Source organism: Rhea americana, unplaced genomic scaffold, assembly GCF_003343005.1.
Source record: "Rhea americana isolate MKP2758 unplaced genomic scaffold, rheAme1 scaffold_408, whole genome shotgun sequence".
NCBI lineage: Eukaryota > Metazoa > Chordata > Aves > Rheiformes > Rheidae > Rhea > Rhea americana.
Window position 1 is genome coordinate 160,397 of NW_028186544.1, and position 17,382 is coordinate 177,778.

Consider the following 17,382-nt stretch of genomic DNA (forward strand, 5'->3'; position numbering starts at 1 on the left):
TACCTACAACAGTGCTTGTTTTCAGGGTATTTACAGAAGTGAAAGGATTGCTACAAATGATGGTAAAAATAACAATCAAACTGCCAACAATCATCTGCATGGATACAGATATTGTAAATGATGAAATGCATTACAGTGCAGACAGTCTGGGAATGTATTTTTCCCTAAAAGAGTATTGGATTATATGTGTAGATTTAAAGAGTGTTAACAGCAATGCACCTTACACAAAATATGGAGAGAATTGCCATTGCTGCCTTATTTTCTGTGATGCTGAGATCAAATTTATATGTGAAGGGCAATGGTGATGTAATCATGCAGCAGAGATTGGCCTGCTAATTCTGATTTGATGAATACCTTCAGCACAGGAAAGCACAGTGACAACCTTATCGTTGTACTGCATGCAGTTTGGGGAGTTTTAAATAGCTGTTTTCTTCTTTTGAAAAAGCCAAACTGAGCTCAAGCCCTTCAGGATACATGGCTGGGTAGCTCAACATACTCTTGATTTGATCAGAGAAAAACTTCTCCATTGCTGTAGTGGAAGTTATCCAGGGACTTGCTATCTCAGTGAATTTTACTGGCATTCACTGCAGCATGGAAGGGGCATCTTCACCTGGGATAGCCAGGGAGGTATGCAGAGCATCTGTTTGCTGTCCAGGGGAAAGTATTGCCTTCATCCCCTTCAGTGTCAAAATTCAGCCTTCATCATTGACAGCTGGTGATGGCAACAGATATTTTAAAAAATATATTCATTCAGTAGACATGCCTGCAGGCAGGGGGCTGAAAGGTGTGTGGTCCAGTCACTTCCCAGGACAGGGATTTTTGCTGTGAAGTCTGGCTTTTAGGCAGGTTCTTTTTGGTGTCGCAATGCCCGTTTCCCATAAAGTGCTTTGTGAATTGCTGAAATTCCAAGCTCTGTTTTCACTTGTCGCAGAGCAGACTCTGAGATGAGAAGCTGCCTACTTTTCACCAGACAACTTGAAGTGCTGGTGCAGATGGCAGTGACAACACAGGGTCCCGGGCAGAGCAAGGTGGGAACATGGTCGTCTGTTTTGTTTGTGCATTAACAGCTTTCCCCCATGTTAGATAGCAAAGGAGCAAAGCACAGGGATGATAGTCCCAGCGGAGACGCAGGGCTTAGTCATATAGTTCTGCTAGCTCTAATAACATATGTTTTTCTTTTGCAGGCCTATACAATTCAGGGACAATACGCTATTCCACACCCGGATGTGAGTTTTACCCTTATTTTTCTTATACCCTTTTATGTCACCTGCATGCTACTGTTATTAATATAATATTAATATTAGAAAATAATATTAATAGCATATTTTCAAAGTAACTGGCCGTGTGTAGTATTTGTAATACCTTGAATAGCCTTTTAACCTATTAGTGCTAAACTTTATTAGTTCTGAGGACTTGGCCTGATGCTAAATTATTTGCATTGTTCAGTGCTATCCCTTTGTTATCACACAAACCATATTCTATGCATTTTGTGCCTCAAAGCAGTCAAAAAAAGCAAAGAAGGAAAAAAAATACTTTCCTTTCTATTTTATCCTCTCTTCCTAATGTGTTGATAACTCAATGACTTATTCAGGTGCTGAATATCTTCTAGTCTTCTCAAAGGAGGCTGTTTCACTTTCTGAGTACTGCTGGTCTCTCACAAGCTGGCATCTCACTGAACATGTCCTTTTTCCTACTGCCAAAATGGGTATCCAAGTCTCTAGTGATGCTTAGTTATTTCCCTTCTTTCTGGATTAACTGTTGCTTTAGACTGGAGAGTGGCTTTACAGTCCAGCTGTTCAAGATGTGCAACTTCTTATTCTGTGATGAGGAGGGTGAAATTCTCCTGCCACTGTCTTGTGTGTGGTATCCAAGGCAGACCTGGTGCTTTCTGATGCCTCATACTTTTGTTGATGGGATGGGGGAGAAATGAGAGGTTTAGAGATGTATTAATTCATAATTGAAGTTGAGGTAGGGGGGACATGTCTTTTTTGTGGTCCTTTCCAGGGTGACTCAAATGCAGACATTTAAGCTGTGCAAGCCGTTATCTGCTTCTCCCTGAAGAAAGGGAGGGAAATAGAGATGAGTACAGCACTGATCTGCAGTATTGATCCATGCTGGATCTCACCTTGCTGACCAGTCTGTGTGTCCCCGGAGGAACCAGACAAAAGCCCAAAAGAGGGGTGACCTGCAGCAGGGCCACTCAGTCAGCAGCAAATTCATAGCACTCATTCCTCCCTTCCTGCTTTTGTGTGAGAATAGCATTGCTGGCACACAGAGAAAGGACAGACCATGCCATGCCGTGCTGGGCAAGGAGTATGGGGCAGGGGCAATGATGGAGCTCTTCCTCTCATAGACAAAGTGTGTTAAGGCAAGGTGAAAGATGGCTCCAAAAGCTCCAGCATCAATGAGGAGATGCTGCCGCTCAGGAAGGTCGTTCCAGCGACCTTCCCACAGTGATTCAGCCACCCTTGAACACAGGGGCTGACAGGAGAGACCCTGGGGGAATGTGCTGCAGCTCGTATTCTTTCCTGACAGCGAGTCCTTTGCCAGCACAGCCATTTCCACTCTCCTAACCCAGGGAGCATTGCAGGCACACATTCACTTTCTATGACCTTCAGAAGGAAAAAACAACTGAGTGGGTGATTTGCAGGCGTTGGGCCAGGCTGCAGGATGCTTAGAGGTGGATGAGGACAGGCCCCTCACAGGGGTGGTCGATAGGAAGGAGGGGGCTAGTAGGCATTTGTAGTGCTGCCCATTCTCAGCACTGGTTAATTCCCTAAGAGGAGGTGAAGGACCTTGGCCAGTGAACTTCTTGTTGCTTGTGCTCCTGATGGCACATCGCTGCCTCCCATCTGCAAAGCACCAACAGGACATCAGTCATCTTCCATTTGACAGCTGTCTTGTTGGGTTTGGCTGTCTGTTGTCTTGGGAGGGGACATCGCAGACACAGTTTCTGCTGCATCTAGCACTCCTTTATATGGAGGCAAATGCTATCCGCACTTCAAGTGGAGCTGGATTTGGTTCCTGCTTGTTGGGTGCCTTAGGAATGACAGGGTAGGTTAGAGAGGAGTGGTTGATGCAACTGAGGGCTATTCTGCCATTCAAAGAGACCTTGATAGGCTGAGAGTTGGGCAGAGAGGAACCTCATGAGGTTCAACAAGGACAAGTGCAGAGCCCTGCAGTTAGGGAGGAGTAACCCTAGGCACCAGTATAGGCGGAAGGCTGAGCTGCTGGAAAGCAGCTCTGCAGAGAAGGACCTGGGAGTGCTGGTGGATGACAAATTGACTATGAGGCAGCAACGTGCCCTTGTGGCCAGGAAGGCCAATGGTCTCCTGGGCTGCATTAGGAAGACTGTTGCCAGCAGGTCRAGGGAGATGTTCCTGCCCCTCTACTCAGCCCTGGAGAGGCCTCATCTCAAGTTTTGCATCCATTTCTGGGCTCTCCAGTGCAAGAGAGACATGGAGCTACTGGAGAGAGTCCGGTGTAGGGCTGTGAAATAATTGATCAGAGGTCTGGAGCATCTGCCCTMTGAGGAACGGCTGTGAGAGCTGGGCCTATTTAGCCTGGGGAAGAGAAGACTGAGGGGGATCTTATCAATGTGTATAAGTACCTGAAGGGAGGGTGTCAAGGGGAYGGGGCCAAACTCTTTTCARTTGTCCCATGTGAGAGGACAAGAGGCAACGGGCAGAAATTGAACCACAGGAAGTTCTGCCTGAATGTGAGGAGGAATTTCTTCACTGTGAGAGTGACCRAGCCCTGGAACAGGTTGCCCAGAGAGGTTGTGGAGTCTCCTTCTCTGGAGATATTCAAAAGTCCACCTGCATGCGATTGTCTAACATGTTTTAGGTGACCTTGCTTGAGTAGGGATGTTGGACTAGATGATCTCCAGAGGTCCCTTCCAACCTTTCCCATTCTGTGGAGACAGAGAACCTTTTGGAGGGGACCATGTAGGAAAGGAATGCTAGCRTATCTTTGCATAAAAATATTGATGGAAATAGAAAACTAGTGTATTATTTTAAAGAATGGAAAGCAGTAAAGAAATAAAACACTAGCAACTCCTTGCCAGCAGCATTAAAGTGGAGGTTTTCCGTGCCTGGATGTCAGGAAGATGGCTGCTCAGCTTCTGTAATTTGTCACAGCTGCTGAGAGATGGTTGACAAATGCTGAGGAACTCTTGAGAAAAACTGGGATTTTCTAAATGTTTTGGAATAAGGAGAAAAAATCCAGAGTCCCAATGCAGAAGCCCCTTTCCACTGACATCTCTGAAGATCACTGCATTTTCAGTGAGAATGGAGCACAAAAAGCCGCTCTGCAAATGCCAGATAATTGTAAGTTGTATGGTCTGGGTGGGAAGACCTCACCATAAATCTTATACACTTAAAGAATCTGACATGATTTGGTATTTCCCTTTCTGATGGGCAAGCTGGGTATTAAATCATTTGATTACTTCTCGCAAAATTGAGAACTAGGCAAAGCTGTCTGATATCGTAAACACGTTTCCCACAATGTTAATGGAAACGATTAGAAGTTATATTTGCTCTGCAGAGTAAATTTTGTTCTTAGGAGCAGTGATTTCACCCACTCTAATAGAGGACAGAATTTGTCTTTCCATGGGGCTCCAGTACATTTATTTTGGATAGGCTGGTATGATTGTTGGTAAGAAATATTTTTGTTTGTCCTTTTTTTTTTTTTTTTTTTTTGTAGACGGCAAAACATAAATTCATATGACTATATTTAGTGAGGGTGAATCAAGGTAAAACAATATATTCTTTGTTCCAATTTTGCTCTTCAATCAGTGGCATTAGAGTGTTTGTTTTCCTTGTTATTATACTCCTCTGTTTAAYAGGAATGAAATATGTTATGATACACATAGTGCTGGGGCAATATTTATGCTTTAGTCAGTGCTAGAAAAACAGTATCTGTGTCTTGTTGGCCACACTGGCCTGCTTCCATCAGATTTGCTGAGACTTGGAAGAAGTTGTTTATATAAGGGCCACATGTTCCCTCCTTACTCATGTAGTTCTCTCACAAGGATCTGTCATTTTAAATACTTCTCAGTAATGAAGTCAGTCTTGAACAAATATTCCTAAGGTACTGTCCTTGCTCTTACAGATATTTGTGTTTAAATGGATCCTTTTTGTAGATTCTGCAACAAACTCATGACTCTGAAATGGGCAGGATTTCAAACACCACAACTAAAATCTGAGTTCCTGTCTTTATTTTTTCCCTTGGGCAAAACCCATCCAGGTCAGTTGGAGTGCTGCCTCATGAGGGGCTTCAGAATTGCCATGGGTACTCATACGCCATTTTGGATGTGACATGTAAGCTACTTGCCCTCGTTAAATTTGCAGCGAAAGACAAAAGGACAGCCTATGGCAGCAGGGAGTCAGGAGATTTTGGGGTGGAAATAGATGTTGAGCATAGCAAAACTCCCCACGCTGGGGAACTGCAGCGTGCACACTTGTGGGTATGAACCAGACTGGCAGATGATGAGATGTGACTAGGCATTTTTGTGGTTGTCTAGTGACACTCTACTTGGACTTATGCTGGGAGAAAGAGATGCTGTCCGATACCTTGCAGCATTACCAACGGGGTAACTCATCTTTGGTCTGAGCAAGGAACCAAAGTTTGAGAAAAACATTCTCAGGTATTTGCTTCCAGCTTCTTCCAGCCTGCCAGGAAATAGGAGAGAGGCTGTTTTATGCATTGCAAGCATTCAAGTGGCAGTTTTTATTGTAATGCCTAGATGTAGCAATCCTCTCTTTCTTTGCAGCTATTTGTCATTGCTGTTATTCTATCACAGACATTTGCTAAATACCAGTATTTTAAACTATTCCTTAAAAATGTTCTGGTTTAACAACAATGATTCTGGCATTTTCCCCTGCCCCAAGAAGCTGTACAGGGTGGCCCATGACTCCTGATGCCACCCATCAGGTGAAGCAGGACCTTCTCCAGGATATGGTTAGGAGTGTGCAGGTAAATGAACATCCCAATCAGTTCTGTTTCCCCAGTCCTTCATGGCAGGCTCCACCTCATGGCTCCTCTAGCAGTAAGCAGAACTGCTGTCATGCAGAGTAGCAATGTTGGGCAAGTTTCCAGATGCTGCAGAGGAGGAGGAGGCTTTACCTAGAGCTGTGCAGCAGCTGCCTGTGGTGTTCCTTTTGGTGTGACTCATAACAATAACCTCATTAACACTAATGTCCTTCAGCTGACCAAGTTCCACCAGCTGCCTTTGAGTTCAACAAAGATACTAGCTCTACAGCATTAAAATAATGTCAAAAGAACAAGTGAAACATGCATAGTTAACTTTGAAAGGAGCACGGATAGGACATATCTGGGTTTAGTTTTAGGAAAAATAAGATAGAAAGCTTACAATGTTAGGGGGAAAAAAAGGAGAATATTGAAAACCATGTTATCTGCAGGAGTGCTGGCATTCCCAGTCTCATCGGGAGCTGGTTGTGGTTCAGCCTGGTGCAGGCCTTCTTCAGCTTATTTTCTGTGTGCTAAACAGAGAGATTTGTACGTACCATGTCTTGTGCAGCAGTGAGACCTTTTCCCCGGGCTTGCGCGCACAGGCAAAGCCTGAAAGTCCTCAAGGTTTTGAGGTTTTCCCCCTGGTGCCTCTCCAGTTACTGGCAAGTATTTCCCATTSCTGCAGCTCCCTTCCAGTCTTTCACCTGATCTCTTCAGCTACCTGGGTCTTTTCTTTCCAGCGCTTCACCCTTACCACTGCTGGTGTCAAACCTCCCTGCTCTCCCTCCCCTAGACATGCTGCAGGAGCAAGGAGTTTTTTGAATATGGTTCCCCCTAGACATTGAAATTACAACTTCAGCCCCTCCTTTGCTGTGAAGGGGACAGATGCAATGAGTTGTTTGCATCTGAGGGATGATGTGATCCTGGTAACCCTCTAGGCACTGTGAAATCACMAAGAGGGAGGTGATCTCCCTCCTGCTCACAGCAGAACTGTTAAATTTCCACCCACTTACTATTATTTTTTAAATTGGAGCAGTAAAACAGAGCACAAAATGTATTCCAAACAAACTCCTCTCTATGCAATCGCTTCCTGATGGGGCATGCAAAGATACTTAGCACAACAAGGGATACAAGGATCTGAAATACCTACTGGTCACAGTTGAAGCCCATATTTTCCCCAAACTGCTACGGGTCTTGTGTTTGTAATGTGTTTGTCAAAGCTGGAGTTAAGAGCTGCAGTTTGTCTGCCTCCAGAGACCGTTCCCATTGGACACATAGCACAAGAGCACTGCGTAGGGAGATGCTTGCAATGTAACTCTTGCGAATACCCCAGCAACACAGGAGGATCTTCTAACTATTGGCAGGGGACAGCCTCAGATCTGGCTGTACCTTTGAAATACCTCCTCCACATTACAACTTTAATAAAGTGAGCAGCAGCTATTTGTAGCAGGTTGCAAAGCCTGGGAAAGGAAGGCAATGGCGGGAAACTGTTTGCATACAAGCTCTGCTGCTGCTTTAGCAGCTCGCTGTTTCCTTAAGGCAGAGAGGACTGCTTACCTGTGGTGAAGGACCTAAACCATTTTACAAGAGGTGGAAACTAAGAATGGGCTTCCTGCTGGTATTGTACTTCAGACCCTGACCAAGCACTTCTGCAAAAGATTTGGGCTTTATTGCATCTTACCCAGGCCAAGTCCTTCTGTTAATGTTGTTTTTGCCATGTCTCATCATGGCTTCCTGGTTTGTTTTTTTTTTTTTCTTTTTTTTTTCCATTATAATTTTGTTCTTGATTTTCAGTGTGACTTGTTGTACTCTATAACAATAACCTTCTTAGCTCTAATGTCCCTCCTACCCCTCAGCAGTTGACCAAGCTCCACCAGTTGGCTATGCAGCAAACCCCCTTTACTCCCCTTGGACAGACCACCCCCGCTTTCCCTGGTACGTACCCAGATGCCCTTTCTAGATATCCTTCTCTTCTTACCTGTAGAGTTTCTCTCTCTTTCTGAACTCATTTTGTTTGATGGAAATAAATAGGACAAGTAAAACTGAAGTTGCAATGTCAATGGGCAAAAGTTAACAGAGAGCCCAGATGAATGTTCTGTAGTTACTCTCCTCAGAGGCCAGCTCCTGGCAGTTAACTGTGGGTGTCCGGTTTGCTTTTGTGAAACCATATTTATCCTGCTTCAGCTTTGCTGGCTTTTTGAGCAGAAGTGAATGAGTGCCAGTACAAACGTTGACCCTTTCTAGCCTAGAGGAGAGGGCATGCCTTGCTGTAGATTGAGCTGGACTGGGTGAGACAGCCCTGCTTCCCATGCAGGGCGCTGCCTGCCTGTGGAAGTGGGGGAGGCTCCTCTGTGCCCTTCCCCTGGCGCTGGTGGCTGTCAGGGAGGCTCTCTCCACGTGGCTGAGGAAGTGGCGCAATGCTGCAGTGCACAAGCAGGGGAGGACGGCAGCCATCCGCTGGGAAGAGAGATGGGAAGGAGACGCAGCTGTAGGGAGCCGTGTTAACAGGGAGGACAGCCTGAACTGTAATGTCTCATAGCGCTATTTGCAAAACTGGTGTTCTAGCTAAAATATGTCACGGCGAACTAGGAAGCAGATAGAGCACAGGGGGTGCAAATACTTTAAGTATCTTTGTTTACTCAATGGTCAAAGTGCAGTTGGAAATGCCTTTTCTGACAATATGTTCATCATATTTTGAGCTTCCTAGATGAAGTGACATTGCTTATCTCCTTGAAGGCAAAAGCATTAAATCTGTTTCTTCTTTGCTCTTCAGGAGAAAAGCTGCCCTTACATTCCTCCGAAGAAGCTCAAAATCTGATGGGCCAATCATCAGGTAAAAAAAAAAAAAAAAAAAAAAAGCTACAGGGAAATAAGTAGGCTTCTATTGCAATATATTTCTTAAATAGGACGGTGCCATTGTGCTCTTACATTAATTGTCTTATCTGTTGAGAATACAGCATGTTTTCTGGTGGGCAGAGAGAAATCAGTGCCTGCCTCCTTTGCAGAGTATGTCAAAAGAAACACACTTGTATTTTATTACCTATTTTCTTGACGAATGTGTAAACCTTCCACYCAGGTATTGGAAAGACATGAGAATTATCACCCCTATCCTTGCATTTAATTTTGAATAATCTTCTCTAAGAAACAATAGAAAAGTGCCTCTCAGAACACATAGTTTTAGCCATCTTTAAGCTATTCAACGTGAGCTACATTTTTAGTGAGACAGGACACTGAAGAATCGGAGCAGGACACTGAGGGGTCACCGCAGGGCTGTAACCACAGAGAAATTTATATTTCAAATGTCCTGTACTGACAGCTATGTGTGGGTCATATCTGCCAAACATACTTTTCTTTTTCTTTTCTTTTCCATTGTTCAGATGAATTACCCTGGGACTGGAAGGTTCACAGTCAAGTGAGATAGACCTCCCCTCTACCTACCCAGTACATATGGGTCCATTGCTGGCTTCCAGGCTGTATTTCATGCATGCCTTGAAAGAGTCTGGGGACATTGCTTAACTAAAAAAGCAAATACAGACCATGCAAACAGATCTTGCAAGACTTTAGCAAAAATGAATTTGTAGTTTTAATATGCAAAACCTTGTTTTCTGTGTCTTCTGCTTTGTCCTTTGTGATTGCCTGTGGCATTAACTCTGCCCTGGCTGAGTACATGGATTCCTCCTGTTACAGTCACAGGGACTGCATGTACATGTCAGAAGAGGAGGATTTGGTACGCTAAAATAAAAGATCTCAAGGTAATCAAGAAGGATGTTGCCATTTCTCGATTGATATCATGATGCAGCAGATCATGAGTGCTGTGGTGCGGATGGCTCAAGAGCCTTCAGCCAGTGGGCACCACTGCTCCTGCCACTGTAGCCTTGTCAGAGCTGAGGCATGTGGGTCCCAGGTCCCACTGGTGTCCGTCAGTGCTGATGATGGGTGACTGACACCCACCAGGGGTTTGGCACGTGCCATCCAAGTGCCCTGGAGGGCACTGGAGGAGGCCCTACCTGAAAATCTGAGGAGCCACATCTAGATTTCCAAAGAGCCACGGACTCCTTAGCACTGCTGTGAAGACATCCCGTAGTACTCCATTTCCTTCAGAAAATATTTTCTGCCAAATCTAGGCCACTATTGAACTGAGCCTTTTAATTCCTGGCCAAGAGGTCAGGAGGCTTACACCCTGGGGGGCTGTCATCCTTGTGCAGTGCAGAGTCTGTCTTGCCCTAGGTCACAGGAAGACTCTCAGGACTGATGACAGTACCAGGCTCAGCAGACATGATGACTCAGATAGGACAGGCCATGGAGATTTCAGATTGTGAATAGGTTTTGGGGGAAACAAGGCATTTCTGCGGTCAGRCTTAGATCCAAATAGGGTGCAAAGTAGAGGACAAGGAAGACACCGGGAAGCAAAGAGGAATTTGTCCAGGTTGGAGTGTTGGCACTTATCTTGTATGAGTATGCAAAAATGTTCAGCCATTCTCACTTGGTCTTTGCACAAAGATTGCAGAGATAGAACTTGCTATTGGAGAAAGAAAACACCACTGAAAGGTTTGTCCAGTGCACTGTACTATAAAGTCAGCATTAAGTCAGTAGTGTATAAAACCCAAGCAGGAGCTATTCTATGCTATTTTGTGCAGTCTTTGGCAAAAGTACACCAAGCACAGGTGAAGGCAGGCACAGGACACTGCTAACCAGAGGATTTGTCTTCTCATCCTCTGCATTTTATCTCCTTTTGTGCTCTTGGGGAATAACGTGTTAAAGAGACTGCCTTCAAGTAGATACCTGTGTATTATATTCAGACATTGCATCTTTGTAAGGGAGATTCAGTTCTTACCTTGCCAAATGATGTAGCTAGGAGACTACATTCAGGAAAGTATTTGAACTGTACATTAGCAAATAAAAGACACCTGATCTTCTTATTTCTAGGAGTAGAGACGGAAATGGGATTCTAGTGTGAAGCTTAATTTTGATGTATATTTGGGAGTTGGTGAATCTCAACTAGGGTGAGAGGTTTTAACCATGGGAACTCCAGTAGACACATGGCTACCCATCCAATTTCTTTTAAGATCAGTCCACCCTCCTTCACTTCTCGGTGCAGTCCTAAATCCAGTCAGRAATGTAGCACTGCCACACCTCTACTCTGTAAGAAAATACTGCTTTGACAATGCTGGTATACAGACAGATGTCATTTTTGACTTGTTTGTTTTTAAAACCTAGGCTGTTGTTGCCAACAAAACTGGATGGGGACTTCTCTTTCACTGCACAGAAAACCTTGATGGAAAAGCAGATTGGCAAAATGTGATCTCTGCTGGCATTAGGTGCACAGTGCTTTAGAGGYAGTGGCAAATATAGCAGCTCCTCTGGATTTTGTGGCTTGGAATTCAGGGCTGCTGCTGTGCTGTTTCATAGCAGTGGGGTAAACGGTGCCTTTATTGCAATGAGTCAGGGAAACTACATGCAGCATCTGACTCTTGCAAGGTTGTCTTTTCCTCTTTTTCTTTCAACAGCTCTACTTTCTTTCTCCTTTTCTTTCCTCTACATCCCCTTTATTCCACTCTTTTGTTGGATGTAGACCTTGCAGTCTCTTAGATTCTTGAATACATTGATCTTAAAAGCCTTCCTTTGTAGTTTATATTCTACAGTTAAGTTTTTGTGGTTAGCCACCAGACAGCTTCTATCTTGCAAGATTGCAGAGATGTCCTTATTTTGGCAATGATGCAATTAAATCTGGAAACCTGTTGGTAACACAGTTTTCATCCTGGCCTAGGAGTATTATGACATGTTGTCTGTTTGCATGTGAAGCTGTATACAGTAGTCTTCTGACTCCAGCCTTTCCCTCCGTAGAAGAAAATGTCCTTCCTTTCTCTAGAGAACCTGAGAAGCAGCTGATTACTGTGTTCACTGGTTAATACAAGCTGAGAATTTCCACAGAATTTTGCTGAGAAGCAGGCTCTAAATCTCTCTATTGTTTGCCTTGTTTTCCCTTAGGAGTAAGAGCAACAAGCAGTCCTGAATCCAGCCAGTGTGCACATCTTAGCAGTCTCTTGCTTGAATGTAGCATGCAAATCTAAGAGGCCTTAGGATGCTGAGTACATTGCAAAGCCCAGCAGAGGAAGGGTTTCACAAGGATTTCATCTCTTATGTCTTGATGCATGACCCTACAGCATTGCCCTCCTACACCTACACCACAAGGCAGTGCTGCTGTGGTGTAGCACTGCCACATCTCTCAGAGAACTTGGTTTGGGACTGCTGACCTTTTTTCTTAAGCAAGTCGCTCTGTATTGATCTGTCCATAGAGGACTGGAGCGCACATGGACAACCCTCCTGATGTAGCATTCTCCCTATGGCAGGTTTGTTGTCACTAGGGTTGGGTTTCCTAGACAAAAGGCTGACTGCTTCTGCTTGGAGGAAGACTTCAAAGAAATCTGCTTTTTTAACCTCTATCAGCCTCTACTAATGATACTGTAACRTACCTGCCTCAAGAGCCATTCTGAGTGGGAAAATTGAAGGTGAGAAGCAAGGAGCTATCTGAGCAGTAGCACAGTGATTTCCTTGTGTGTATTGGGAAGCTGAGGAGAGTGAGGAAGGTATTGTCAGTCTGCAGCATGGTGCCCGTGAGAACCAGCTCAAGGAACCCAGGGGCAGCAGGGGAAGGTGATAACAAGTTCCGGAAGAGTTAGGTAGTAACCATCTTCCTCCTCCTTGTACCAGAATGTGTGATCCCCTTCCCCTCCTGGCCCTGGAGCACTATGCAGCATTTGTAATGTCTACTGTTGTGGTAAAGTACCAGGAGACCCACCACACTACTTCTGCAAGCTATAACCATTTTCCCTTGCATATGCCCAGGTTTGGATGCCAGTCCCCCGGCCAGTACTCATGAACTCACCATTCCCAATGATGTAAGTATAGTGGCTCCRAACGCTTCCTCTGCCTGGCTCTAGGTGTGTGCGCATGCATGTGTGTATGAGTGTATATGTACATATTTATTTATTTAAGCTGCAGATAAAGCACCTTGTTAAATATTGCTAGAGAAGCCCCTTCACCAAGTTCACTCATGCCATTTGCACAGTTCCTACAGTCTGATTGCTGGGGGAGTCAGACGACAGTGTAAAACACAAGTACCCATTGGACTTGACCCTTTCAATATTTTTCCTAGGTAAAATTCTCTTTAATGCTTCTTTTTGCTTTCAAAGTGAACTTATTGCTCATGAAACATGCCCAGATGGCAGCACTCAGGAGAGGAGGGAGCTCCCAAACCAGTGTGATTATAGCACTGAGCATTGGCATAGACTCTGCCTTGTCACTTAAACGTACTTTGGGCTGAGAAGGGAGAGGGCTGCCCAGTCTACCTCTGTGCTCTCTGCTGAGTCCCAGCATCGTTTGCTTAATCTACTGCTGGCAGATCTGAAATGATGTTTTAGCTTAAGCATGGAGGCTTACAGTGGAAGTAAGTAGTGTTAACTAATGTAACAAAGTGCCAAGCTTTTAAGGGACAGTGTATCTGATTTTAGTATTGGTGGCAGTCAGATTTTGGTCTTATTGATGGAGGCACTGTGGTAAAGTGGATGTTGGACTTGGATATTCATTGGAAGAAAGCTGGAGTCATGTTGGGCACTGAGCGGTGAAAGGATGATGCTCGGGGATGCTCAGATGGGAGTAGGTGGGATGGAGACCCCCACATAGCTGGCACCTGAATCTGAGGCTCTCAGTTGYTTCTGGATCAACCCAGTGATTTCCATGGATTTGATAGCCAGCTTGAGGTCAAATCAGGATCAGGGCAAGTGGGGAAGTGACTTCCAACTGGATCCCTCAGCCCATTCTTCTCAGGAGTTGCTGGATCACGTCTGGCAGCTTTGTCCACTTCTTTCRGCTATTTAAGAGTTGTGCTGTGATGTAAAAGAACAACAGTGATCCCAGACACAAGTGCCTGGATACCTCCGTTTCTTCAGGATRCATGCAAGGGCTCCTTCCATTTGGGAGATGCAGCAGCGAAACAACTTCTGAGCATCTGCCTGCTGAAATCCTCAGAGACATTTCACCCTTGGGCAAACCAAGGGGAAGGCCCTGCAGAGGAGCACATGGGATTCACTGTCAAAACTGTGCACAGCCACAGGACAGCTTTCCAAATCTGCTTTTGTTCTTCTGGTTAAGAAACACCTTCAGGAGATCTGCAAGTGCTTCTGATGTCTACCTAGCATGGGAGAACATGGATCTAGCAACAACAAAAGAATCTTTGGGRATATTGAGCTACACCTTGTAAAGGGGCCTGCTCTGCAGTTTAAAGTGCTGGGTGACTTGCCACAGGACTTGGGAGCATTCTGAGCGTGTGATCTCTAAAATTTTGGCTCATATCAAACCTGTGCTAAATGTCATTGCCTGCATTCTCTGCCTGCTGAAAAACATCTCCTTAGCTAGGCTTCCTGTTGTTTTGAAGGCTCCTAAATACTTGTTCTYATCTTCCTGGAAATGGAGGACAGGCTTGGGTGTCTGTCTCTTAAAGCAGACATTGAGAGGCTCATTTTAGGGAGTATAGATTAGCTTGTGGTTGTGCTGCAGAGAAAGCAAGGTTCAAGAAAATATGATGATGAAATCCAGCTGTAACCTCATTCGTAAGACTTCTGTCCAGTCTGATTTCCTCAGGACCTCAACAAATAGAGCCACGAGAGATTCAAGATGTTACCCTGAAGGTAGAATCATGCCATCAGCTTCTGGGTGCCAGATCTTGTCATTCCTTTGACTGTCAGGAGAAACTTGAATGATGTGCTAACCTCACTGAAAATCTCCTCTCTAAATAGATTTGGCTCCAATTGTCTCCCTGACAGGTTCCTGGATGTAASTGATTATCTTTTGCTGAACCCTCTCCAGGCTGAGTCATTTCTGCTCTGTGAACACCAGGACAGGAGGGTGCTGGGCTGTACATCATGCTGCAGCTCAAGAGCTGATTGATCTCTTTCCAGTGCTGCAGYGGGGCATCCATTCCAGTTTGTTAACCATCATTACCCCTCTACCTGATAGGTGAAGATTAAGGTGATGAGATGGACATGGCTGTGGGTGGCTTTTACTCTGTGAAGCTCAGAAACATTCACTAGAGGATTGTCAATAGATCTTTCTGCTAGGCTTTAGAAGGGAAACCTGTTGGCATGATATCATTAGGACAACTGCAGGTCATTACTCTTTCTAATCCCTCTGCTTTATTGAGAGCTCTGGTATCCTTGTTGAGAGAGTGGCAATAAAAGGAATCTACCTAGAAATGTATTGCCATCTCAAATTAATATTTAAGAACCAAATAGGACAGAGCATCTCTTCTAAGGGGGATATGGTCTGACAACAAGACCAGTGAACATTTAGAGAAGTAATTGTCTCCAGTTCTACAGAGAGCAATGGAAGTCCAGCAGCTGCCAGGCAGAATGTCCTACATTCCAAATTCCCAGGTGTGATCTTGTAAAGGAGCTTAAATGTTCATAGACAAGCAGAGCACACAGGTACACCTCGTGTGTGTGTTGGAAAAGCTGGACATCTTGATTTGCTTTAGCAAGCTGCAGTGGTGTTTGAGGAAACTGTGTTTGACGCACAAATGAGTAAGAGCAAATCTAAAGGCCTCCTCAGGAGCCACTGAGAAAATTCAGCCCTCTGGATCTCAGGAGAAACTATTTTTTTTGAGAGTATGAAAGATAGGTTTTAATGTCTCATTTTTTGCTGGTGCTATAATGATGTAGTGCTCTCCACTTGCTCTTCATTCTGTCAAAGGCATATGGTGAAACTGAGCTTCCATGTGCGCTTTGTCACACKAAAGAAGCTAAGAGGGGTAATAGAGAAGAGGGAAATGGAGTCTCCTCAAAAGGTGAAAAGAATGGGAGGCCACAGGCACAAGCTACAGCAAGGGAAACCCAAAGAAGTGTAAGAAAACTCCTTTTACCTGAGAGCAGGGTCACCCTGGGACAGGGCACAAAGAGGTGTGGGGGGGGGGCTCCACCCTTGGCCTCCCACACTCACCCCATTCCCAGTCCTGGGTACCTGACCCTGGCTTTCGGGTGCCCCTGCTTGGGGCAGGGTTTCGGGCAGAGACCTCTGGTGGTGTCCCAAGCCCAGGGCTGACTGCAAGGCTGTGAAAGACACAGGCACTGGTTGAGATAAGCCCATATTTCCTAAACTTTGAGAGTATTTTTTCAGGATGCTTCTTCTTCATGTTATAATCATCTCTGAGCCCTTCTGTAGGCAGAAGGACAGGGAATTTGTGTGTAGAACAAGATGGGGTGAGTGATGTGAAACTATTAAGAGTGCATGATTCCACCTACTGAGGGGATATTTGGGGTTAAACTGACCCCTTTGATAAGTRGCGTGCTTATTTTCTTCTGTTATACATTCTGTATAAGCATCTTCAGGTTAGTTGTGATTAGCAGTGAGAAAAGTATAGAGAACAGTCTGAAACATGATTTATTTCCATCTTTAAACGTGTAATAAAAAAAAAGAAGGCTTTGTCCAATTTTTAGACAATGAAAATCTGTTTTATAATGACAGATGCGTTAAGCATGCTGTAAGAGATTCCTTTTGTATCTTGCATAGGTAGCACTTCAGAAAGCAGCAAAAGACAGATACTGTGGGAAATTGCCCTGATAATAGAGTTGGGTCTTCTCCTTAAACTTACTCAATTCCAAGCCTGGCAGAGGTCCAAAAGAAAAAAATACTGTCCTCAAAACAAAATCTTGAAAAGGCTGGGAGATGACAGAGGATGGGTAAGAGCTATTCAATCAGTCCTGACCCAAACCCTCTGCTGCTAGGCCCACTTCAGACTGTTCCCTAACATGTGCTTCATGCAAGGCAGCAGCAAGCATCTCAGCGCTGCAGTGGTGCCTTGCTTTGCATTGGTGACTGAGGCTGATCCTGGTCCCAGCACCCAGGCCTTGATCCTGTGCAGAGAAGACCTGCCTGCCTCGTCWGGACTGTGTTGGAAAGAGAGACCTTTCCTCCAGGCTTGCTCAGCAGGCCTGGGGAACCATCACAAATGTATTGTCACTTGTGGTTGGGGTGAGGTGCAGTAAAATGCTCTTTTGGGAAATGACTCTGGAACAGCCCAAGACCTCCTAGTTGCTTGAATTGCTTTGTGAAGTTAATACAGAGTTAACCTGCAAACTGAGCGGAAGCCAGAAGCAGATCTGACTTGTGATCAAGGCCCAATTCTCTTACCAAGGTGCTGGCTCTGACACTTCAATATCTTATTTAATGATCATGCAAATATTCAGGGATAGCAAGCTTTTCCAGCCTCTATCCTCTAATCACATACCCCGTCACATCTCCATTGCTATTTAGTATGCTGTGTGGTAGGGAATCACACTGAGGGAAGCTAGCACGCTTTCAGAGTGAGCTAATTGGAGTCCTGCTTCACAAGAGCAGCATTTAATAAGTGTCTTA

The 17,382-nt window shown here is 44.8% G+C and overlaps 1 protein-coding gene across 3 annotated transcripts in view; it reads left to right on the forward strand.

Moving 5' to 3' along the window:
* Positions 1-17,382, forward strand: part of PCBP3 (poly(rC) binding protein 3) — a 93,693-nt gene that overhangs the window by 64,520 nt on the left and 11,791 nt on the right. For 2 of the 3 annotated variants that reach the window (XM_085314569.1, XM_085314567.1), the window contains 4 exons: positions 1,185-1,226; positions 7,830-7,908; positions 8,747-8,806; positions 12,820-12,872. In XM_085314569.1, the coding sequence (XP_085170695.1) occupies positions 1,185-1,226; positions 7,830-7,908; positions 8,747-8,806; positions 12,820-12,872 (234 nt within the window). The remainder of the gene's footprint in view (positions 1-1,184; positions 1,227-7,829; positions 7,909-8,746; positions 8,807-12,819; positions 12,873-17,382) is intronic. The other variant, XM_085314568.1, reaches the window with a different exon arrangement.